The sequence below is a fragment of the Phocoena phocoena genome, chromosome 4 (genome assembly GCF_963924675.1).
Source record: "Phocoena phocoena chromosome 4, mPhoPho1.1, whole genome shotgun sequence".
Classification (NCBI taxonomy): Eukaryota; Metazoa; Chordata; class Mammalia; order Artiodactyla; family Phocoenidae; genus Phocoena; species Phocoena phocoena.
This window is the reverse complement of record NC_089222.1, coordinates 145,035,997-145,059,812: the sequence shown is the minus strand read 5'-3', so window position 1 is coordinate 145,059,812 and position 23,816 is coordinate 145,035,997. Positions and strand designations below refer to the sequence as shown.

The window sequence follows — 23,816 nt, the reverse complement described above, 5'->3', positions numbered from 1 at the left end:
CCACCCCCAAGACCTCATTTTATCTTGATTGTATCTGCAAAGACCCTATTTCCAAATAAGGTCAGATTCACAGGTGCTGGGGGCTGAGGCCGCGGCATCCCATTGCGACACAATTCAGCCCCTCGTGAGTGCTGTCCCTGCTCTGAGGCTGACACTTGGCCAGAGTCTGGGATGGAAGGAAAAGCTGAGCAGGTGTCGACTTTCTTCTTTCTCAGGGACAGTAGTGAAGGGCGGGGTGCAGGCAGCAGGTGGCCTGACAGGTTTGGAGCACACCCAAAATTTCTGTCAATCCAGGCGTGGTTTGAGCTCATGGGTTGATTCTTTTTTTAGTTTATTTTATGGAATAATCATAAAAGGAGTACAGAGAATTCACGTATGCCCGTCTCCCAGGTTTCTCTAGTGATAGCGTCGCACAGAACTGTAGATCAATTACCAAGTCTTAGAAACCAGCATTGGGACATTACTGTTCCCTAAGGACAGACTTTTCGGATTCACCAGCTTCCCAGGAGTGTCCTCTCTCTGTTCCAGGACCCCACGGTGCATTCATCAGATCTCCTTAGTTGGCTCTAGTCTGGGACGATTGCTCACAGTTTCCTTGTCCTTGGTGACTGTGACACTTTTGAAGAGCAGTGATCAGGTGTGTTGTGGGCTGTCCCTCAAGTTGGGTTTGTCTGACATTTTCTTATGATTGGACTCGGACTGTTAGGTTTAGGGGAAGAATCCACGGAACTAATGTGTCCAGTGAAGCAGGGGTTACTTGGTGGTGTTATGTCTAATCACTGGAGATGTGACTGTTTCTCCCTTTGTAATTAATAAACGTCTGGGGCAGATTCTTTGAGACTTTGCGGTTATCCTCCTTCTGCTGAAACATTTGCCCTGTGGTTTCTGCACCCCTCTGGGGATCATGCCTACAGCATGACTACGGTGTGCTAATGGGATTTTCTACTTCTACGGCCCATCTCCAATTATTAATTAAAATTCTTCTCTAAGGAAGAGTTGTTCCCCCCCCAATATGTTTATTTGTCCAGTTATGGACTAAAGAATGTTAATTTTATTGAGTTCTACTACAATATTATCATCATTTTCTTGTTCGAATTGCTTCAGGTTTGGGACAAGGACCCATCTTTGACATTTTGACCACTGGAGCTCTTTCATTTGTCTCTTGGACCCTTCCAGCATCCCTGGAGTCAAGCACTTCTCCAAGGAGCCCAGGTCCCTTGTAGTGGATGGTGGCGTTTAGAAACCAAGGCCTGGAGCTAGGTGTGCCCACTGCTGCTGGGTGTCACTTCCCCCATGCCCCCTGGTGGAGAGAGCAAGGCGGTGCATGTATGTCAACACACACTCCTGAACTTAGGGGGAACGCCTTCCGTCTTCCACCGTGAAGGGTCACGTTAGCTGTAGCTTTCTGTAGATTAGCTTTCTCAGGCTAAAAGTTCTCTTCTGTTGCTGAGAGGTTTTATCACGAACGGATGTTGGGTTTCATGAAATGCTTTTTGTGCATCTGTTGAGATGATCATATTGTTTTCTTTGTAAGTCTGTTAACGTCGTGAATTACATTAACTGATTTTTTAAAAACTTTTTATTTTGAAATAGTTATAGATTCACGGGAAATTGGGAAACTAGTATAGAGAGGTGCTGTGTACCCACATTGATTGATATTTGAATACTGAAGCAGTCTTGAGTTGCTAGATAAACTCCGCTTGGCTGTGATGTATCGTCTTTCTGGCGTGTTGCTGGATTTGATTAGCTAATAGCTTGTTCAGGATTTTCATATCCGTATGCATGAGGGTACTGGTCTGTAGTTCTCTTTCACTGTAACATCCTTGGCTTTCATAACGTGGTTTTCATGATGGGAGTTGGCAAGCTCCTTTTCCATTTTCTACAAGAGATGGTGTAGAGTTGGCATTTTGTCTTCTTCAAATACTTAGTAGGAATTTCTAAGAAACTGGAGTTTTCTTAATAGATATAGGAAATTCCAGTTATTTGCTTCTTCTTTAATGAGTTTCGGTAGTTTTGTTACGGAACCAAACTTGGGTCCACTCGCCCATGCACAGTAAAGCCAATCTACTGATGCCGAACTGTGGTGAAGGAAAGTGCAGTGTTTACTGCAAGCGCCAAGGAAGGAGTTCGGGTGGCTACCCGAAAGGCTTTCAGGAAAGGTTTCTAAAGACAGGGTGAGGGAAGGAGCTGTGGTGTGTGATTATCTCGTGATTGGTTGGTGGTGAGGTAATCAGGAATCAGTATCTTCAACCTGCTGGTTCCAACCAGTCTGGGGTCCACCTGCTGGTGGTCAGCATGCAGTTAACTTCCTCCACCTGGTGGGGTTTCAGTATCTGCGAAACAACTCAGTGGTGTGACTCGGGATATTACCTACAGCCCTCGAGGAGGAACTAAAGTTCTTTGACTTTGTTTAATGACTAAACTATTATTACTCTGTCTTGCTTGACTGAATTTTCTACGTTTTCTCACTTCTCCGATTCAATTTATTCTTTGGAACTCAGGGAAGGCCTAGGAGGCTAAAGTTTTTCTACCAACGAGAGGCAGGTGGAGGACATGGGGGCGCTCTGTCCCGGGAAGGCCCCACAGGGTCCTGCTTGGTTACAGTTTGTGCCTTTCAAGGAGTTGGTCCATTTCATCTGAGGTTTTGAATATATAGGCCTAATGTTGTTTGTAGAGTCTCCTCATTATCCTTTTAATTTTTTTTTTTAAAATTGACTTTATTGAAGTATAGTTGATTTACAATGTGGTGTTAATCTCTGCTGTACAGCAAAGTGATTCAGTTATACATATATATACATGTTTTTAAAATTCTTTTCCATGATGGTTTATCACAGGATATTGAATCTAGTTCCCTGTGCTGTACAGTAGGACCTTGTCGTTTATCCATCCTGTATATAACAGTTTGCATCTGCTAATCCTGAACTCCCACTCCATCCCTACCCTGCCCACCCCCCTCCCCCTTGGCAGCCACAAGTCTGTTCTCTATGTCCCCGGGTCTATTTCTGCTTCCTTTTAATTTTTGAAAAATGTTTAGTGATATCTCATTTTTTGTTCTTGACACTGATACATTGTTCCTTCTTGTTTTTCCCTGTCAGTCTGGCTAGAAGTTTATCAATTTTATTGATCTTCTTGAAGAACCAGCTTTGGTTTCAATGAATTTTTCTTTTGTTTCCATCACATTGATTTCTGCCCTTCTACTCCCTTCTCCTCACTGGGGGTTCCACTTGCTCTTCTTGTGCAAGTTTCTCCAGTGGAAGCCTCGACGGTCGGTTTGGTACCTTTTTTCTTTTCTCGTGGAAGCACTTAGGACCACACGCCTTCCTCTTCTTCAGCTGCATCCACACGTCCTTTCCGTGCGGACCATCCTGGTCTATAATCTGAGGCTTTGAACGAGCTGATCTCCCGTTTCACTCTGATTCCATAACTGCTGATTCATACACAAGTTTTAAGGACAGTAGAATCGGGGGGACTCACGCGCAACAGGATTTGGGGGCAGCTGAGCCTCTGGGTGCTGAGGGTTTGGACTTCCACTTTCTGCAGCCCGAGGCCACTGCAACCGGATTCATCGCTATTCACGTTTTCACTCACCTGGAGGACGTGCGATAAGGGAACACGGAAAGCTGGCTGGATCAAAGAATGATCGCGCCCAGCGGGAGTGAGCATTGTTTCTATTGCAAAGGTCTCTGAAGTCGGGGCTGCCCCTTCATCCTCGCCTCGCCCACCTCGGCTCCTGGTAGGAGAAGACGGGGAGGAGGCTCTTCAGATCGGTGGAGATGCCTCTGTGGGCGGGACCCTGCGGGCAAATGAGCATCCCGTCCAAACCCCCTCGTCCCCGTGCCAGCCCTGCCGCCTGCGTGGCACGCGCTGTCTTCGCCTCCTGAATGTCCACGTGCCTGGTGAGGCCATGCGGCTGCTGGACCCAATGGAGAACATGTGAGGAAGGTTCAGGTTTGGAGCTGGCAAGCTCGGGCCGGGAGATGGACTGGCTCTGCTCTGCGTGCGGACTTCTCTGCGTCAGCTGACTAAGGCATCCCGGACGCCCTGTTGCCTGTTTATGTGAAGTGAATTCACGTCAGCTGTTTACCAGCCGCGTGGATCTTACTCAGGAGACCTACTTGGCAGCCCTGGCAGCTGCCCTCTTGCAGGCAGACACAGATGCTCTCGCAAATTCAGGGGGGAAGTTACAAACTGACCCACAAAGTGGCCCGGTGCAGGGCTGACCGCACCATGAGGGGTGGGCAGTCCCTCTCCCAGTCCCTGTGAGGCAATCCCATTCAGGGAGCAGCTCCTGTCTGCCTGGCAATATCCCCAACCCCTCCCACAGCCCCCCAAGAAAGGGGGGACCAGCCTCCGAGAGGTCAACACAGAGGCTGCCATGGGAAACAGCGGGTTCCGGGGGAGCTGGGTGCAAAGGCAGCGGCCGTCGCTCTACACCCTGCTTGGCCCACTGGACAACGTCAGGCGTTCCCAGGGGCTAACACAGACTCTGGAGGCTGATTGAGGGAGGGGACGTGTGTGGATTTGAAAGCGTGCATATGTGTGCAGCCTGAGCCCGCCCAGGGGGCTCTGTTACGTCTAGGGCTCATTGCCGCTGTCCTGCTCTTTCGATGCCTCCCCTGTAGCTTCCATGGCCTGGTCCCTATGTGGCCTTTGGCTTTCTAGGCTCTGGATATCCCAGGGACATCTCACGCTCCAGCCTAGAGAGCCCAGGTCCCGTTCGAAGCCCAGCAGCCCTGCCTCACTCCACATTCCTTGACGTCCTTTAAAACAAGTGAAGAAAAGCAGATTTAAACACACAACAGGGACGGGCCAATTGCCCCTTTGTGCTCCATCTTTTTTTTTTTAATTGGAGTCTAGTTGATTTACAATGTGTTCATTTCTGCTGTACAGCAAAGCGAGTCGGTTATATACATATACATATTCTTCTTCATATTCTTCTCCATTACAGTTTATCTCAGGATATAGGATATAGTTCCCTGTGCTCTACAGTAGGACCTCGGTGTTTATCCATTCTATATATACTAGTTTGCATCTGCTGACCCCAAACTGCCAATCCCTCCCTCCCCCACCCCCTCCCCCTTGGCAACCACAAGTCTGTTCTCTGTGTCTGAGTCTGTTTCTGTTTTGTAGATCAGTTCATTTGTGTCATATTTTAGATTCCACATAGAAGTGATATCACATGGTATTTGTCTTTCTCTGTGTGACTGACTTCACTTAGCATGATGACCTCTAGGTCCATCCATGTCGCTGCAAATGGCATTATTTCATCCTTTTTTACGGCCGAGTAGTACTCCATTGTGTATATTTTTTCGTACCACAGCTTTTTTATCCATTCACCTGCCGATGGACATTTAGGTTGTTTCTGTGCTCCATCTTTATATTTTTTCCTGTTTCCTTTTTTAACCAGTGTAATAGGAGAAAAGTGATACCTTGTCACTGTTTAATTTACACTGACTGTATTGACTTAGCTTTCATCATATTTGAGTTGTTTCTTTCTTAGGTTGCCTGCCTTTGGGGTAAGGATTGTTCTTATGTTTTCCTTGCTGGTGTCCTGGGTGCCTTGTTCCTTCTGTGTGTTCACCCCTTGCCAGTTTTAAGGACGGCAAACCCCCTTCCTGCTCTGTCCTGTGACAACAGCATGGCCTGTGGTGTCCTTTATTGAGTGGAAATCCTTGTTTTGATGTGAGCAGATGGACCAGCTTCTTTCTGATGGTTTGTGTGCGGTGTTGAGAAATCCTCCTTAACCCCAGGTCGCAAAGAGAGCCCCCGACTTCCCCCTCTGACATGGAAGTCCCACTTTCCACCCCACCTGGAGCTGATGGCCTGTGTCCTGTTCAGGGAGGAATTGGGCCTGGCTTCTCTCCCCACCGAAGCCCAGCTTTCCCACCACCACCCACTGATCGGTCCACCCTCCACGGATCTGCGTGGAGCCCGGACCGCGTGTCATCCCCGCTTGCATGGGTCTCTGAGCCCTTGGACCTCCCTATCACTGGTCCATCTGCCTCTTCTTGGGCCCAAACTGGACTCTTCTGTCACTATGGCAGTGTCATCGGTCCCACTGTCCCGCAGGGCACACCTAATAGTAGCCTCACCTAAATTCTTGGAAATGAATTGTCCTGGTCCCTGGGCACCCACTGAACTCAACGAAATCCAGAGGAAAGAGGATCTTATTGGCCGTCTCGTTTCCCTCCCTCCCCACCCCCAGTGGAGGGGCCCATCTCAGAGACTGTCTGAAGCTGGCCGGGTGTCCACCTGGCTGCAGGCCTGTGGCTCATACCTGTGCATCCAGCATAAGGCAGTTGCCCCTCCACCAAATAACCCCGGTCTTCACGGCCCCAGCATGGGGTGCCTCCCCAGGGGACTTTTCCAGGGCACGAGGAGCCTGGCTTCTGGCCAGAGCTGCTTTGAGAGATCTCGTAGGCCAACCACAGGCCTCACAAGGACGCTGCCCACTCCCCCCAGACTTGGGGCACAGCCAGGGCACTTCCGTCCTTGGGGGAGCTGGCCTCACCGGCCACAGCCATGGCCACGGCCCACTCACATGCACATCTGCACCCCCGGCCTCCTTTCAGGCCTCCCGTGAAGACACTTGCCCCTCTCTGGCCCACGCCCCAGTGCTTTCCCACTCGTGGCCCTTCCTCCCGCTCCCTCCCTGGCCCCAGGGCTCATCAGACTGCAGGTGGCTTTTGTCCTGGGCTCCCTGGCACGCCCATTGGTGCCCTTCCGGGGGTGGGGGGTCTTGCTGACGCTGTCGCAGTACAGGGTTAAAGTCTTCACTCTCTTCCCGCTTTGCCTGTTGCTGTGATCGGCTCCTACGACACCTGGTGGCTCAGCTCTTTCTCCAGCTTAGCTGAGCCCCCGACACGGACAGTCGCCACCCTCCCATTTTACAGATGAGGAAACTGAGGCTCGGAGAGGTGCAGCGAGTCAGTTGTGGGCCAGATCTTACGATGCTGAGGTGTAGGTCAGGGCCCTACTGGTAGCCAGCTTTGAGTTCATCTCTCTGTGGCCGCCACAGTCTCTCTGCTAAATTATAGGCACCACAGGGCAACGACGATTTATTCTGGAAACTGGCATTTCAAGAAGGCTTTGTGGAACAGACGAAGACCATGCAAATGAGGCCAAGCCCGGCTGTTTATCCCACCGGCTCTGACAGGGGCCCACCAGTGTCACCTGGGCTTGGCAGGGGCTAAGGCAGGCACAGCTTAGAGTGGAGAGTGGAAGGCCCGGGTGCGGCCTGATGGAGGCTGTCGGCGAGGGAAGCTGGGGCTGGACCAGCAGCTGCGCCCCATGTGCCTGGTTGGGGAGCAGATCCGGTTTTCTCCGTGGGGCCCTGAACTGGACGTGGGGACAAAAGTGGTCACCGGCCACATTCTGGGCATTCCGGGCAGCAGCTGCCAAGGTTGTAGGTCAGGTGTCTGTGGCTCGGCCATTGTCTGTCTGTCTGTCCAGCCCGTCAGCATGAGTCCAGCAGGTGCCAGTGTACATGTCCCATCGGTTAACTTGCTGGAGTCTATCGCTTAGGCATCTGGACGTCCCGAGGTGGCACTGACCTTTGTGAACTCGGTCACTCGCTCGTTCCTGCAACCAGCGGGGCTTTCCTGGGAAGGCACGAACGCACTGTCTCTGTCAACCTGGAGAACCCTCGGCAGGTGTGTGGGCGTGTGGACCAGGCTCAGGTGGAGAGAGCCCGTGTGGATGAGTACCTGCCAGGCCACAGGCCGCTCGGGCCTGCATGGGTTCTGGGGGGCGCGGGGGGACGAGGAGGAGGCTGTTTCAGTTAAACAGTGGAGGGAGAGACCCGCACTGAGATTAGCCGAGTTTGGGTCCCCCCAGTTGCCGGTGCCTGGGGCTCGGCCGGGCTGAGGCATGTCCTGGAAGCCGAGCGGCCTGCCTGGTGGAGGGCCCACATTTCCTGAAGGGCCGGACGCTGGCGGGGCCACGGCTAAAACCGCGACGGCGGGCCACTGCCAGACAGGGCCCACGTACCCTGTGTCTCTCAGTTTGTGGGTGACTTTAGGACACACAGTGTTTACTTAGAGCCCGTGCTCCCCAGGGACTCCAGCCAGGCACGACCACATAGGATGTGGAATCTGACCCCCGGCCTGGGTCCGTCCCCCAGGACACGGGCACCCCTCCACCCCTGAGATGCCAGACTCCTCCCTGGCGTCTCTCTGGGACCCCGTCCCCGACACACACAGCGGCCTCGGGGTGACCGCCGCCCTTGATGTTGGAGTACATCAGAGCGCCAAGCTGCGAGCGCCTTTGTTTACACACAGGTGCTTTCCCAGGAACGATGCTCTTTCCTCCCAGGCCGCTTCTCGCTTTCAGTCGCGTAAATGACAACAGTGCCCTGCCCTCCCGTCACAGAGCAGCTGCCGACCCTCCCTCACCACATCCCCCAGAGGGCCTCACACGCCCGTCCTCCCAGACACTGCTCAGGCCGCCACATCCCTCAGTCTCTCTGTCCCCCCCCCCACCAGGGCTGGCATGAGCCTCGGGCCGGAGTCCAGGTCTGCACGCGGCCGGGCCGCCCACCGCCGTCCAGCCTGCCCTTGGTCCCTGCACCCTCGGGCGTGTCCACACCCCGTGGGTGCTTCCGGGCACTTGAGGATGCCCCTTGCAGGAGGATGTCAGCGTCCCTGGCTGTGCCCCACTTGATGGCCCCAGACTCTGTACCATGTTGGGCGCTGGGGCGGGGCAGCGAGTGTGGTCTGGGTTCAGGAGCCCCGTTCCTTGTTTGCACAGCACGTCCTCTTTCCCGTGTTGGTAAGAATCCCCGGTGTCCTGGATATGAGTCCCCTGTCCTCTCGCCCTTTCCCCCGCAGTGTGTTGCTCTGGCCCCTCTCGTTACTGACCTCTCCTTCCAGGTTTCATGCTCTCACTTTGAATTGCTTTCTCCTCCTCTCTTCTTTGAGCTCGGTGTCTTTCCTCTGAACTGGTTCGGAGAGACCTCTTGTTTCCTAAATTCCCTGGACTTAATGGAGAAAACGAGCTCCTGTCTTCCACTTCATCTGCCCCCGTCTGTGACGCCCCCTGCTCCCCCCGCGTTCTCCCCTCAGTGCTGCGCTGGTCGCCCTCTGGCCGCTGTGAGTCCCTGGACGGGGGAAGGGGGAGCCCCGGCAAGGGTGGGGGCCAGGCCCGAGTGCGGGGGGAGTGCAGAGGGGGCGTCCTCTGCTCTCATGGCCGCAGCCCCGCTGACTTGCTGACCGATCCCCGTGGTGCACTGACCACTGGCTCCAGGGCCAGCACCCCTGTGTCAGGCTCAGACCCCTTAGCAGGACCGCCAGACCCCGAGGGAGACGGCTCTGGGGAACGGCTGTTTCATTCGCACGTGCCTGTCATTTGTCCCAGGCCACGGCCTGACACATGCTGGCCGAGTCTGGAAGGGTCCAAGGGGCAGCCATGGGCTCTGCTCTGAGCCAGCACTTCCCTCCACTGCGGGGCCGGGTGGGCCGTCTGGAACCCCACCTCTAGTCACAGGTGCTCCCTGCGCTCCCCGCTCTCCTTTCCTATCATCTGGGCTCAGGTGAGTTTTGTTTCTGATGACCTTGAACTGCGGAGCAGGAGCCTGTCTGCTCCTCTACAACGTGTGGGGAATGCAGTGCCCAGGCCAGGGCGGCGTCCAGGTCCTGTCCGGGGCCCTGCCCTCCGATGGCACCACCGGGACCGTGTCACAGACGGCTGAGCTGGGGGCTCGGGGATGCCGTGCCTGCCTTGTCTCAGACCCTGGAGGCTTCCCATGCGCGAGCCTGTCTCCCAGGGACCACGGGCTCCCCGGGGCCGGGTGGGGGCTTCCTTGTGCCCCAGCACACCCAGCACAGCGCCTGGTGGTTGACTTGAAAATGGCAGCAAAACCCAGGGGGACGGGGTGGAAGGGTGGGAAGGAGAGGTCACGGTAGACCCGGGTGGCCGTGAACCCTTGGTGCCTCCGCTTTCTCACTGGATAGACGGGCGTCGACTGAAAAAAATGCACAACCTAAAAGTTAAGAGTTGTGGTTTATTCAGCGGACAAAACTGAGGACTTAACCAGGACACAGCATCTCAGATGGCTCTGAGGGACGGCTCCGAGGTCAGGGCGGAGCCAGGATACAGAGGAGTTTTGTAAGAAAACCAGGTAGTCAGACCATCAAAAGAATGCTGTTAATTAAAGAAAACCCGACATCTCAAGTTGAGGAATTCGGTGCGTTTCTGTGTATGGGAAGATGCAAGAGTCCGGGCTCGCTGAAATCATTCCTTTGGTTTTTTTTTGCGGTACGCGGGCCTCTCACTGTTGGGGCCTCTCCCCTTGCGGAGCACAGGCTCCGGACACGCAGGCTCAACGGTCATGGCTCACGGGCCCAGCCGCTCCGCGGCATGTGGGATCTTCCCGGACTGGGGCACGAACCCGCATCCCCTGCCTCGGCAGGCGGACTCTCAACCACGGCGCCACCAGGGAAGCCCTGAAATCATTCCTTTGATGTGCACCTCAGCTACCCGGGGCCAGCATCCCGTGTTTTCCCGTCCTGAGTCTCCTCAGGGTGCATGTCAGGGGCGGCTGTAATGTGATGGCTTGATGGCTGATACATCCTTTGTTTTCTGATGTGTCAGGAGACATTCTCAGTCCACACGGGATAATCGTGGCGCCCTGCTCACAGGGCTCTTTCGAGGACCCTGTAGGACACTGAGACCAGAGCCCGGACACTCACACCTGGGCGCCCCCGTAAACGCCCTGGCATAACCCACGTGTGATTCCTTGACACAGACCTGCGGCCCCTGGACATCCTGGCAGAGGCGGTCCCTCCTGATGGCACTGCGGTCGGGGTCACGGTGACACAGGTCCAAGGTGCGCGAGGACTTCAGCTCTCAGCTGCTGCCCCACACAACCTGAGCTTTCCTGCGTCAAGGATTTTCTTCAGATGCGACCTCTTCCCGGAAGAATTTTCCATCGTCGTAACCTTGAAAGTTCCCAGTCTCCCCGCTAAGGTCAGTGACACTTCCCACTCTTCCTGTAGAATGACCCCCCCTTCCCGTACCTTTGCACGTTCTCAATGCCAGAGCGTGTGAAGGGCACGACTGATCCGGTCAAGAGGTCAAGAGTGGCTGGCCGTGATAGGTAGTGAGGTCCCCATCACTGTGAGTATGCAGGCAGAGCCTGTGTGACCATTTGTTAGGAGTCTGTACAGCAATTATAATTTTCTGGTGTGCTAAGCTGTCAAAGGCTAGGGATAAGGCTCGGAGTTTTTAGTTTGACATCCTTTAGCAGGAAATGTAAACAAAATAACAAAAACATATTCTTTAGGGGTCTGTTTACCTGTGACTTGCAGTCCCATCCTCCGCAGATCCAGCTAATATTCCCACCGTCCCCGGCTAGGGTGGAAGTGCCCCTGGAGGTTTCCCCAGGGTCCAGCACAAGGCACTTCCTGGGCGTGTGACCAATCCTTCCCATTCCGAGTCAGCATCCCCGATTCTCTCACAGCCAAGGTTCTCCCAGCTGGTTTTCTGTCGACTGTGATTCCATCCTGATACCCCCGGGGGCTCGTCGTTCTGTACAATCTGCTCTCAAACCCACAGCTGCTGGGCTTTCAGTTGCAGCCATTGCATTTTCAGTTCTGTGATTTCCATTTTCCTCTTGTTTTTAATGTGAATTCCAGTTCTCAGGTGAAAGTCTGGCTTGTCAGCTGCTTTCTTGAACAAGCCTCCAACCTGTGGGTCCCCCGGGGGACTGGCTCACCGTCAACTCCATCTCTTTATTTACTGTCATGCTCAGTAACTTTCTAACAGGCTCTTTGAGATATGACTCACACGTTTGAGGTGCGCGATTCAGTGGCGTACGGTGCAGTCAGCGGCTCGGTGCAGCCCTCACCACAGCACGTCGTAACTCACGCTCATCGCCTCGGAGAGAAGCCCCGAGCCCTCTGGCTCCCCGCCCCCCACGACCCCGCTCCCTACCCCCAGCACTAAGCGGCAGCTCATTGACTTTCTGGATCTGCGGGTTTGCCTGCTGTGGACATTTCCTATAAACGGAATCATATACTGTAATATATGATCTTTGTAACTAGCTTACGTAGTACGTGTTCAAGGTTCACCCGTGATGTAGCGTGTATCAGCGCTTCATTCCTTTTCATGGCCACGTCATATTTTACTGTGTGTATATAGCACATTTTGATCACCCCATTCATCGTTGATGGACATTTGGCTTGTTTCTGCCTTTTGGTTATTATGAATAATGCTGCTATAAGCATTCACGTACACATTTTTGTAGGGGCATGTGTTTTCATTTCTCTTGGGTATATACTTAGGAGTGGAATTGCTGAGTCTTAGGGTAACTTTATGATTAACGTTTTAGAAACTGCCAGACTGTTTCCCCGAGGTAGCTGCACCATCCGATATTCCCGCCAGCACTGGATGAGGGTTGCAACTTCTCCACAGCCTCACCAACACTTGTTATTATCTGATTTCTCGATTCTAGCGACGCATGTGGGCCTGAAGCAGTATTTCATTGTGGCTTTGATTTGCATTTCCCTGATGAATAATGATGCTGTGTATTTTTTCATGTGTGTATTGGCCACTTATGTCTCTTCTTTGGAGAAATGTCTAATCAAGTCCTCTGCCTAGTTTTTAATTGGATTATTTGCCTTTTTAATTGTTGTGTTATGAGTTCCTTATGTATTCTAGATATAAGTGCCCTATCATATATAGGATTTTCAAATATTTTCTCCCATTATATGGGTTGTCTTTTCACTTTCTTGATGGTGTCCTTTGAAGCACAAAACTTTTTAATTTTGATGAAGTCATATTTACCTATGTTTTCTTTTCTTGCGTATACTTTTAGTGCCATATCTTAGAATCCAATGCCAAATCTGAGATCATAAAGATTTATCCCAAAGTTTTCTTCCAAGAGCTTTATAGAATTAGCTCTTATATTTAGGTCTTTGATCCATTAATTAAATGGAAGGTTAGGTTTGATTTGAGATCTTTCTTCTTTCTTAATATAGGTACTTACAGCTATAAATTTCCCTCTAAGAAGTGCTTTAGCTGCATCCCATAAGTTTTGGTATTTTGATCTTTGTTTTCACTCATCTTAAAGTATTTTATTATTTCCTTTTTGGTTTCTTCTTTGACCCTTTGGTTATTTAGGTGTGTATTGTTTAGTTTCCACATATTCATGAACGTCCCACTTTCTTCAATTATTAATTTCTAATTTCACTCCATTGTGGTCAGAAAACATACTTTGTGTTATTTCTGTCCTTTTTAACTTATTGAGGTTTGTTGTCTGTCCTAGCATATGTTCTCCCCTAGAGAATGTTCCATGTGTGTTTCTGTAGAATGTATATTCTGCTGCTGTTGGGTAGGGCGTTCTACAGATGTCTGTTAGGACTTGTTGGCTTATTGTGCTGTTCAAGTCTGATGTTTCCATTTTGATCTTCTCTCTAGTTGTTCTATACATTGTTGAAATTGGTATTTTACAGTTTTAAACTAATATTGTTGAACTGTCTATTTTTCCCTTCATTTCTGTCAGTTTTAACTTTATGTATTTTGAAGCTCTGTTATTATTTGCATGTATGTTTATAATTGTTATATATTCCTGATGGATTGACTTTTTATTATTATAAAATGCCTGTCTGTAGTTAACAATTTTTGTTTAAAGTCTATTTTATCTGATATTAGTAAAATATTAATATTTCCTTGTGGTTTCGGTTTGTATATCTTTTTCTATCCTTTTACTGTCAATCTATTTCTGTCTTTGAATCTAAAGTATGTCTCATGCAGAGAGCATATAGTTGAATCGTGTTTGTTTATGCAGTCTAACAATCTCTGACTTTTGATTGCATTATTTGCTTTTATGTTATTACTGACATATAGTTGATCCTCATTATTCACAGACTTTGTATGTGCAAATTCACCTACTTTCTAAAATTGATTTGTAACCCCCAAATCAATACTTTTGGCACTTCCAAAGTCATTCATGGACATGCATAGAGCTGCAAAACATTTGATGTCATGGGAACAACATGCATGTTCCCAGCTGAGGATGACAAGGCAATGCTCTGCCTTCTTGCTTCAGTTCATACTGTAAACAAGTGCCCTTTTGCTGTCATTTAGAGCTACGTTCTTCACATTTTTGTGCTTTTCACTGGTGACCTTGCTGCTTGAAATGGCTCCCAAACATAGTGCTGAAGTGCTGTCTAGTGTTCCTAAGTGCAAGAAGGCTGTGATGTGCATTAGGAAGAAAATACGTGCATCAGGTAAGTGCCATTCAGGCATGAATTATGCTGCTGTTGGAAGTGAGTTCAGTGCTAATGAATCAACAATAAATATTAAACATACATTGTGAAATAATACCATATCTATTATCTATCTAACCCTGGCTAATATCTGGTATTTGACCCTCATTTCTGACACAGATCTCCTAATCCCTTGGAATTTCCTGGGATAGGAGTTGTCTTTTATTCTAATAAGGCAACCCTTGGTGGGCTCCTGGATGGGAGAGGGTCACCAGAAAGACCAAGCCTTGATTAGTAGCTTGGTACTTTCAGCCCCACCTCCTATTCTCCAGAAAGGGGAGAGGGGCTAGAAATTGAGTTAATCAATGCCTACAAGATGAAGCCTCCATAAAAATCCCCAAAGTACAGGGCTTGGAGAACGCCTGGGTTGTTGAACACGTCCACATGCCAGGAGGGTGATACACCCCAACTCCATGGAAACAGAAGCTCCTGCACTCAGAACCCTTCCAGAACTCACCCTATGTATCTTCATGTGGCTGTTGGTCTGCATCCTTTAAAATATCCTTTGTAAAAAATCAGCAATAATAAGTAAACTGTTTTTCTGGGTTCTGCTCTAGCAACTTATTCAAGGAGTCATGGGAACCTCCAATCTGTAGCCAAGTCAGACAGACGTTGTGGGTCACCCGGGCGCCTGCTACTTGTAATTGGCATCTGAAGCCGGGGGCGGTATTGTACAACTGAAACCTAACCTGTGGGGTCTGTGTTGACTCTGGTTAGGGTCAGAACTGAGCTGACTTGTAGGGCACTCATATGGTGTCAGAGAACTTGTCGGGGTGGGCGAAGACCCACACATCTGGTGTCAGAAGCAGTCTTCATGAGAGTAAAGGAAAACTCAGTGCATTTTTCCAAGACACACATAACACAAGGTTATGTATTGATTAGTTGATGAAAATGAGGCTAGAGGCTCACAGGAACCTACATCTTTATTTCCCCTAGAAGCAATGGTTGAGTACTTGCTAATCCAGTGTTCGCAGTGACTTTCTATAACAATAATGAGCATCAACTGTGGTTGGATTGATGTCTGCTATTTCACTTTTTTGTTTCCTATTTCTCATGTCTTTCTTGTAATTGTGTTTCTTTAGTCCTTTTCTACTGCTTTCTTTTGCTTTTAGTAAATACTTTCCAATGTAGCAATTTTATTTCTTTAATGATTTTTTTCATCATATATTTTTAAGTTTCCCTTTGCTCTAGGGTCTATCATGTACTTATGTTAACTTATCAGAATCAACTTCCAATTTATACCAACTCAATTCCAGTTATATATAAAAACACTGCTCATTTTTATATGTAACTCTATTCCTTCCTGTCTTTTTTGTCCTTCCTATTATAATATTTCATCTTAAAATTCCAAGAATATATTGTTATAATTATTACTTAGTATACTTTTAAGAAGCTTAGAGAAGAAAGGAACGCAAAGCTTTTGTTATCCTAGCCTTTTTATCATTTCTGGTTCTCTTCACTTTTTCCTGTGATCTGAGTTCTCATCTGCTGTAATTTCCTTAACCCAGTACAGTTTTGCTCCCATGTACCTCCTTTGGGCTGATGTTGTCAAATATATTGCATTTCTAGACTATAGGCCCCAAAATACATTGTATACATATTGTTTTATACAATATGCTTTATATATATATTGTTTTATAAATTGTGTTAAATCAAGTAAGAGAAGAAACAAGAAAAAAATATGCATTTGTATTGTCTTTTCTAATTACATAATTAACTTTACTGGCATCTTTTTTTTCCCTGTGGGTTGGAATTTCTGTCTGGGGTTACTTGCTTTTAGCCTAAAGAACTCCATTTAGTATGTCTAATAAGATGAGTCTGCTAATATCAGATCCTCTCAGTTTTTATTTATCTGAGAATATATTTTTCCTCCATTTTGAAAAATAGCTTTCTTTGCATATAGGATTCTTGATTGACAGTTTTTACTTTGAGCATTTTGAGTACATGGTCCCACTGCCTCTGGTCTCCACGGTTTCTGATGGAAAGTCAGCCGTTAATCTTACTGGGCTTCCCTTGTGAGTGACTCAGCATTTTTCTCCTGCTGCTTTTGAGATTTCCTCCTTGTCTTTGACTTTTAGCATATTTAGTATGACATGTCTGTTTGTGAATCTTTTGTGTTGAAAAGATTTTGTGTTCATCAAGCTTCCTGGATGTGTAGATTAGAGTTTTTCACTTTGACAGTTTTAAGCTATTATTTCGTTGAGGTAATATCTCTCCATTGCAGTCTGACTGCCACGTGGTCCTCCAGCAGAGTCCCCAGCCCCACCCATCAGCCTCACCCTGAAGCCCACTGACCCCCAACAAGTCCCTGATGGAGCCCTGGCTACTCCTGCAGAGGCCTGCAGCCGAGCACATCACCAAGGGCCCCGCCCTTGCCCCTCAGAGACTTGGCAGACTACAGTGGCTGAAGAGTGAGGACATGAGGGACCATGGCCAGATGTCACTAGGTCCCAGGTGTAGACCGAGCACTGGGGCACGGGCTGCTACACACTGTGCAGGTGTCTGTGGACAAGGCTCCATGGGCAACAAGGCTCCGCTACTGAACGTTTATTATGACAGAGGCTCCAGGAACTGACAACAGAGGGTCAGGTCACAGCCACCACATCCTTCTGCCTGTGAGGGGGAGTGCTTGAGGGAGGAGATCCTGTCCTAATTTGCACCCAGGGGCTGTAGGAACCCCTGATGTTGTCTGGAGCCCCCTGATATTGTAGAATAGTGGAAGGTGTGAGCATTAAGACTCTATCAGGGGAGGTTCTATAGACGTTCAAGCCGCAATGAAGCGAAAGGCATTTGCCCCCACGGTCATTCTCTCTGCGCTAGCCTGCGTCTGCATCCCTGCCCCTCTCTGTGAGCCAGTCTCTGCCCCAGGGGGACACCTGTCCTCACACCTGCCCCAGGGCTCACTCCTAGTGGACACAGGCCCCCTCACCTCCCCCCACCATCAGCAGCGTCTGCTCACCAAGTGCATCCCACCCTGTGGCCAGGCCAGTGGGGCGTGGCCAGACCTGTCCACACCTGAAAACACTTCCCTCGCCTCAAAGCCCAGATTCTGGGATTGTTCCTGCTTGTCCCTTCCTTTGGAACAGGAGTTTTGTTTACAAGAGCAGCCCCTGCCCCCAGTGGAGCACAGGGCTGTCACTAACGAGAGTCACCTGACTGCTACTGTCCCTGCAAAAACATCAAAAAGATTCCTACCGTCTATCCTCTGGAGACAGACACAGGTCAGGACAGCCCCACCCCCACTCAGGAGCCTCACCAGCCAAAGGCATCTACAGACAGTGACCAGTGCTGCCAAAACAGAGCAGGACACTAAACAAGGAAGGAAAGACCTCACCAAGCTGCTGCCGTGCCAACCCACAACACAGGACGGCTATAGAGCTGGGCAGCCCTGAGCACCTCACACACACACACACACACACACACACACTCTCTCACCCTCCTCCAGCCACCGCCCCCACCACGGCCGCGTCCACCCTGTCTGTCTGCTCCAGCGCCGAGCTACGGCAGCGGCTCTGCCTGCCTGGTCCCTGTGACTCCCGCACCGGCTCCTGCTGGCAGGTGGACGACTGCCCAGAGAGCTGCTGCCAGCCCCCCCGCCACGCCCCCAGCGGCTGCACCCCGGCCCCCTGCCTGACCCTCGTCTGCGCCCCGGTGAGCTGCGTGCCCAGCCCCTGCTGCCAACCAGCCTGCACCGGCCCCTGCATGGCCTCGTGCCACCGGCAGTCTAGCTGCCAGCCCCCCGCCGCACCTGCTCCCCCTGCCAGCAGGCCTGCCGTGTGCCCGTCTGCCGCACACCTGCGTGCTGCGAGCCCGTCTGTTACACACCTGCGTGCTGCGAGCCCGTGTGCTGTGAGGGCCCCCTGCTCAGCCCCCTCGTGCTGCCATCCCACCCCCTGCCGCTCGTCCTGCCGCAGACCCTCCTCCTCCGCATCCCTGCTCTGCCGTCCCGCGTGCTGCATCCCTGCCTGCTGCTGACTGGGCACATTGCCAGCTACTCCTAGGGCCAACCCTGAATTCCATCTGAAATCTCTGCAGCCTTGAGCCCAGTCTGGGATCTCCTTCTGCCCCAGAACCACCCACTTCCACAGCCTGGGCTGAGTTCTCACTGCCCAGCTGGCTCCCTGGACTGGCTCCTGGCTTCCTCTAGACCCTAAGTCTCAGCAGCGTCCTCCTCTCCATCCTTGTCAGATCGTGGATTTTCTTCTGCCCTATGTGAGGGGCCAGTCTGTTAACAAATAGTCATTGTCAGGCCCTCTCCAAGACCCTGAGTGCATATCTGTGCAAACCCTAGAGAAGAGCTTTGATGTGGAGTGTGGCCTTGAGCTGCGTCCAGGGCAGTAGGACCATTGGGCAGGGCCAGACAGGCCCTCCCGCGCTCTGCCTGGGCGTCCTGTGCTAGCAGTTCCCCTGCAGCCTCCAGCCCAGAGATTCCTGCTCACCTGGAGACCCCTGCAGCCTCCACCAGTGAAGGACGGCAGCGGGCAGGTAACCAGGCCCTGGGTCTCACACACTGGGGACTTGGAGCTTTACTAGAGACAAGGGACACTCCGTTTAATAAAGCATCTGCCTTGAAGGCATAAAGCCCACTCCAGAAACAGCTTCAGACAGGCTGGGGCCAGCTGCTCTCCAGTGCCCCGGGCACGAGGGTGAGTGCTTCTGTCTGTGTGAAGAGGCCAGGAGGGAGAGAGCCATGTGCGGTGACGACGGAGCCTGTGTTAGTCAGGGTTCTCCAGAGAAACAACCAATGAGACGTGTGTGTACGTATGCAGAGACGTTTATTTTGAGGAGCTGTCTCACGTGATTGTGGAGACTGGCAAGTCCAAAGTCTGCAGGGCGGGCTTCCCAGAGAAGAGCTGGTGTTGCAGCTCGAGTGTAGAGATGGTCTGCTGGTGGAGTCTCTTCCTCCTCTGGGGACCTCAGTCTTTTCTTAAGGCCTTCAACTGATTGGGTGAGGCCCACCCATGTTTTGGAGGGCAATCTGCTTTCCTCAGAGTCCACTGATTTCAATGTTGCTCTCACCTAAGAAATAAGTTTGTCATGAAATCCAGACATGTTTATCCAAACAACTGGGCACCACGACCTGGTCAAGTTGACACATGAAACTCACCATCACAGGGACCAACAGCCAAGGGGGAGGAGGGATATTTGGAAGTGGCAGGTGTTCACTGGGTGATCCCCTCAGGAATTCAAATATTAAGGCAGGTTGCCCTCTTGGGAAATACAGGGAGGAGGGAGTCACCCTGGCCCTGCAGGGACGGTGCTGGGCAGGCAATCACCTGGAGGACACGGGTGTTCCCCAGCGAGAAGGGCCTTGGCTGGGGACCTCAAATGTAAACTATTATAATAGCTACATTTAAAAGTGAAAAAAGAAACAGGTGAAATTAATTTAACATATTTTATTTAACCCAATATATCCAAAAAGTTACCATTTCAATACGTGTTACTAAAAGCTGCTTTTAAAATGCTTATAGATTCACTATTTGTTCAATATTTTTCTAAAGTGATTTTTGGAAGGAAAAGAGAGGTCTAGGCATTTTGTTCAATCTTAGTTAAAATGTAAAAGCCCACTTAACATTCCTGTTTAATGATTTAACATATTTTTTTAAAATAAATTTATTTATTTATTTTTGGCTGCTCTGAGTCTTTGTTGCTGCGCCCGGGCTTTCTCTAGTTGCGGCGAGCGGGGGCTACTCTTCTTTGCAGTGCGCGGGCTTCTCATTGCGGTGGCTTCTCTTGTTGCGGAGCAAGGGCTCTAGGTGCGTGGGCTTCAGTAGTTGTGGCTCGCGGGCTCTGGAGCGCAGGCTCAGTAGTTGTGGTGCACGGATTAGTTGATCCGTGGCATGTGGGATCTTCCTGGACCAGGGCTTGAACCCGTGTCCCCTGCATTGGCAGGTGGATTCTTAACCACTGTGCCACCGGGGAAGTCCTGATTTAACATATTTATTGAGCACCTTCTATGTACCAAGCACTGTTTCAGGCACCGGGGATAGAAGGCTGAACACAGCAGGAAAAATTCTTCTCTAACGGAGTTTACATTCTAGGTGGGGGAGGTGACAATCAATAATAAATAATGCAAAAATTTTTTAAAAGTTGGGAAAATGGGTAGGGATTGTTGAGGGGATCCTGCAGTGTTTTAGTATTAAATATTTAGTGTTTATCAGTGTTTTCAAAATACTTCCAGAGATTAATACCTTTATCTTTGTACCTTGTTGCTTTTAGTAAGTTAATGTAGCCATATTCTTATGGTATCAGTTATATTGAAAGAAGAGAATCAGTCGTGCACGTCCAGCAAGTTGAAGATCAAATTGAGAGTAATCCTGTCTCCATTTGTATACAGTCATCATTGGTTGACTCATCACTGCTGCTCCAAGTAGGAGCCAGTCCAGACTCTTGATTTTCCCATTGTTCCTTCTGTAGCCCATCCGCCGGCCTTTGTAGCATATTCCAAATGATCAAGGCATTTGTATTCAGGGATTATGACCAACTGTTCTGAAAAGTAAATTTGAAAAAAAAATGACTTAAATGAGTTTTATTTTGATTAAATGGTAAATTTTGATTAAATGAGTTTTGAGGTAAATTTTGACTGAGTTGTTTAGGACCTTGAAAAATTGTATAATAATTCATTCCTACCTGTATAGAGCAAAGTGGGAATAGAAAAATAATCTACTTTGCATTCCTTGTGCTTCCACATGTCGGGTTTTCAGCAAGTTTTAGATCCATTTGTTTGTGGACATTTTTGTTTTACTTAGGGACATGACTTGTGGTGAGATGCTCTGTTATTCTTTCATAAAAATGGGCCCTTCTGTGTATCAATACTAAGAATTGTTCTAGGCACCAGAGATACAACAGTGAACAAAACAATTTCTTCTCTTAAAAAAACAAACAAAAAACCCCCCAAAACCGAACATGTGGTACTGGCTACTTTTCAAGGGCTCGGCAGCCAGGTGGCTCTCACACAGACAGAGCATCTGATATTAATAAAGTGTTAGGACCTCACCAGGGTCACTGCTTACGAAGGATCAGACTCTGCACACACAACCCATCTCACTGGCTATTTCGACTTGTTTCCCCTTCTTTGCACCGACGCCAGCCCAACCCCCCAGGTGCTCCTGTCTGCTTCATCACTTGGTCGTTTGTCTTATTTCTTTAAGTGTTCTTTTCAAGAGGGAAATGTGAGTGGAGTACTTTCTAAGCTCTTGCTTATATGAAAATACACCGCTGTGCTCTTTACTTGAGAAAGATGTAACAATTTGAAAAAAGATCAAATCAGCCTTAATCCCGGATGGTCCCCCAGAAGCTCTGTGTCTTTCACTGTTTGGTGGGAGAGGGGTCCGGAGTCAGCCCTGGGGGGGGGTTCATTTCCAGACTATGTGCTGTTTCTTCCTGCACGGCGAAGGGGCTGCTATTAATTCTCTTCATTTAAAAACTGCCAACACATGTCTAGGGTGGGTGGGCTCTAAAGACCTGAGGTTCTTGGAATTCATGAAGCCCTTCCAGTCCAAACACACACACACCTTTGCACACTCAGCTCAGAGCGGTTCAGGCTGTTTTGTCTCTACTGTTTTATCCTAGCTGTGCCTCCTCCCTCCCCAGCAAATGGACTGTCATGTTTGGTGTCGGCGAAACACACGGTCCGTTTATTACATTTTCTCTCATCGTATTTGGGGTTTTATCTTTTATCTCTGTGATTTGGAGGATCCCCGCCTGGCCTAGAACAGGTGCTCAGACGGTGCTGTCTAACCCCACAGCTGTGGCCGTCGTGACCATCCCTGCTCCAGGCGTCGACCTCTTCACCAGAGTCAGCCCATGCTGACTTTCTGTTCCAGGCTCCCCAGGACCACATCTTCTTGATCCACGAGGGAAACTGACTGTTGCCTGGGCTTTAAGTTTGGGTGTTACCTGGGGTCCGCACGTCTCCACTGCTCACACGTGGGGTCTCCAGGAGACCCTCTCCCTCTCTCTGAGTCTTTCAGGGCATCACCTCTGAGGGAGGCAACCTCGGGCCAAGAAGGGCAATTTGCTCAGCCGAGGAGTGTGGGGTGCACAGCCTGTGCAGAAAGGCACTTGAGTTTGGGTGAAATGTTGATGAAAACGGCTCCCGACTTACCCTGCAGTCCTGCGTCCCTTTCACGGCCCCAGACTCACTCAGACACCTGTGAGCGCTGCTCCTTGAGAAAGTTTCATTGCAGAGTCCATGTCCGACCGTGCCCCATTAACGCTCCTCTTGGGCACGCTAGGCTGGGCTGCCAGGGCTCTGGGCATCCTTCACCTCCTGCTGGCAGAGCCTGGGTCTCACACCAGGCCCTGCTGGAACGTGACCCTAGACCCACGCTATGGTCCAATCTTCTGAACCACTTGCATTTTATAAGACGTGCCAATGTCACTTTACACTTAAGTTTCTTTTTTTTTTGGCTGCGTTGGGTCTTCGTTGCTGCGTGCGGGCTTTCTCTAGTTGCGGCGAGCAGGGGCTGCTCTTCGTTGCTGCATGTGGGCTTCTCACTGCGGTGGCTTCTCTCGTTGCGGAGCACGGGCTCTAGGCGCGCGAGCTCAGTAGTGGCGGCACGCAGGGTACACTTAAATTTTAAAACGCTTAAAAGTTAAACTGATATTAAAAGGACCCCAAACACAGGAGAGGTGGAACAGAATTCATCAATTTGGAGAGGTATTCACCTCTAAACCACACTCAGCATAACCCTGCCTCAACATTTTCCATAACTTTCTGGAGCCAAACAAAGGAGCGAAGGGAAAACATCCTGCAACTCAGGATATTTACACTCACAACTTTAACGAGGGAAAACTATTGTAGAAACTACGCCAGCACTAACGAGGGGCTCCTGCAGCCAGTTCTCAACCCCAAGGAGGAAGGGCAAGTGTGGGAGCCCCCCTGCCGCACCTGCTCCCCCCGCCAGCAGGCCTGCTGTGTGCCCATCTGCTGCAAGCCTGTGTTGCACACCTGTCTGTTGCAAACCTGTCTGCTGCAAGCCCGTCCGTTACACACCTGCGTGCTGCGAGCCCGTGTGCTGTGAGGCCCCCCCTGCTCAGCCCCCACGTGCTGCCAGCCCACCCCCTGCCCCTCGTCCTGCCGCAGACCCTCCTCCTCTGTGTCCCTGCTCTGCCGCCCTGCCTGCTGTGTCCCCGCCTCGGGCACGTCCCCGCCGGGCCAGCCGGGCTCAGGTCCCCCCATGACTCGGTCCTCCCAGCCTCCCTCACTCCTGACCTGGGTTGGGCGGCTGCCCCCACTCGGGACAGGGTCCCCTTCGTCCCCACTGTCCTGGCCTGACTGACTTCTGATCCTGCCCCGGGAACCCCGACCTCGCTGCTCCCCGGGCTTCTGCCTCCCAGGAGGTGCCTCCACCTGCCTCTGGGTCACCCGTCCCCCTCCCAGTTCCTCTGCCTGTGTCACTTGGCTTCGACTTCCGTCCTGTCAGCACCTCCTCAGGCACCCGGATTAATAAACTTACTTCATCACATGATCCAATTCCTGTCTCTCACCTTCACTGGGGGGAAACACAGGGTTCTGACCAGACACTGGTCTCCTCCAGCCAGGAG

General features: G+C 50.5%; 2 protein-coding genes across 2 annotated transcripts in view; both read left to right on the top strand.

Moving 5' to 3' along the window:
* Window positions 1-23,816, top strand: part of TSPEAR (thrombospondin type laminin G domain and EAR repeats) — a 59,807-nt gene that overhangs the window by 8,535 nt on the left and 27,456 nt on the right. The window contains exon 2 of the mRNA XM_065876768.1: window positions 10,745-10,965. Within this exon, the coding sequence (XP_065732840.1) occupies window positions 10,745-10,965 (221 nt within the window). The remainder of the gene's footprint in view (window positions 1-10,744; window positions 10,966-23,816) is intronic.
* On the top strand, window positions 17,042-23,551 carry LOC136122586 (keratin-associated protein 10-2-like). The gene is given in 8 exon segments (XM_065876653.1): window positions 17,042-17,114; window positions 17,713-18,009; window positions 18,012-18,121; window positions 18,123-18,222; window positions 18,670-18,752; window positions 23,108-23,208; window positions 23,210-23,294; window positions 23,327-23,551. Coding segments are annotated over 8 exon segments (1,074 nt in total).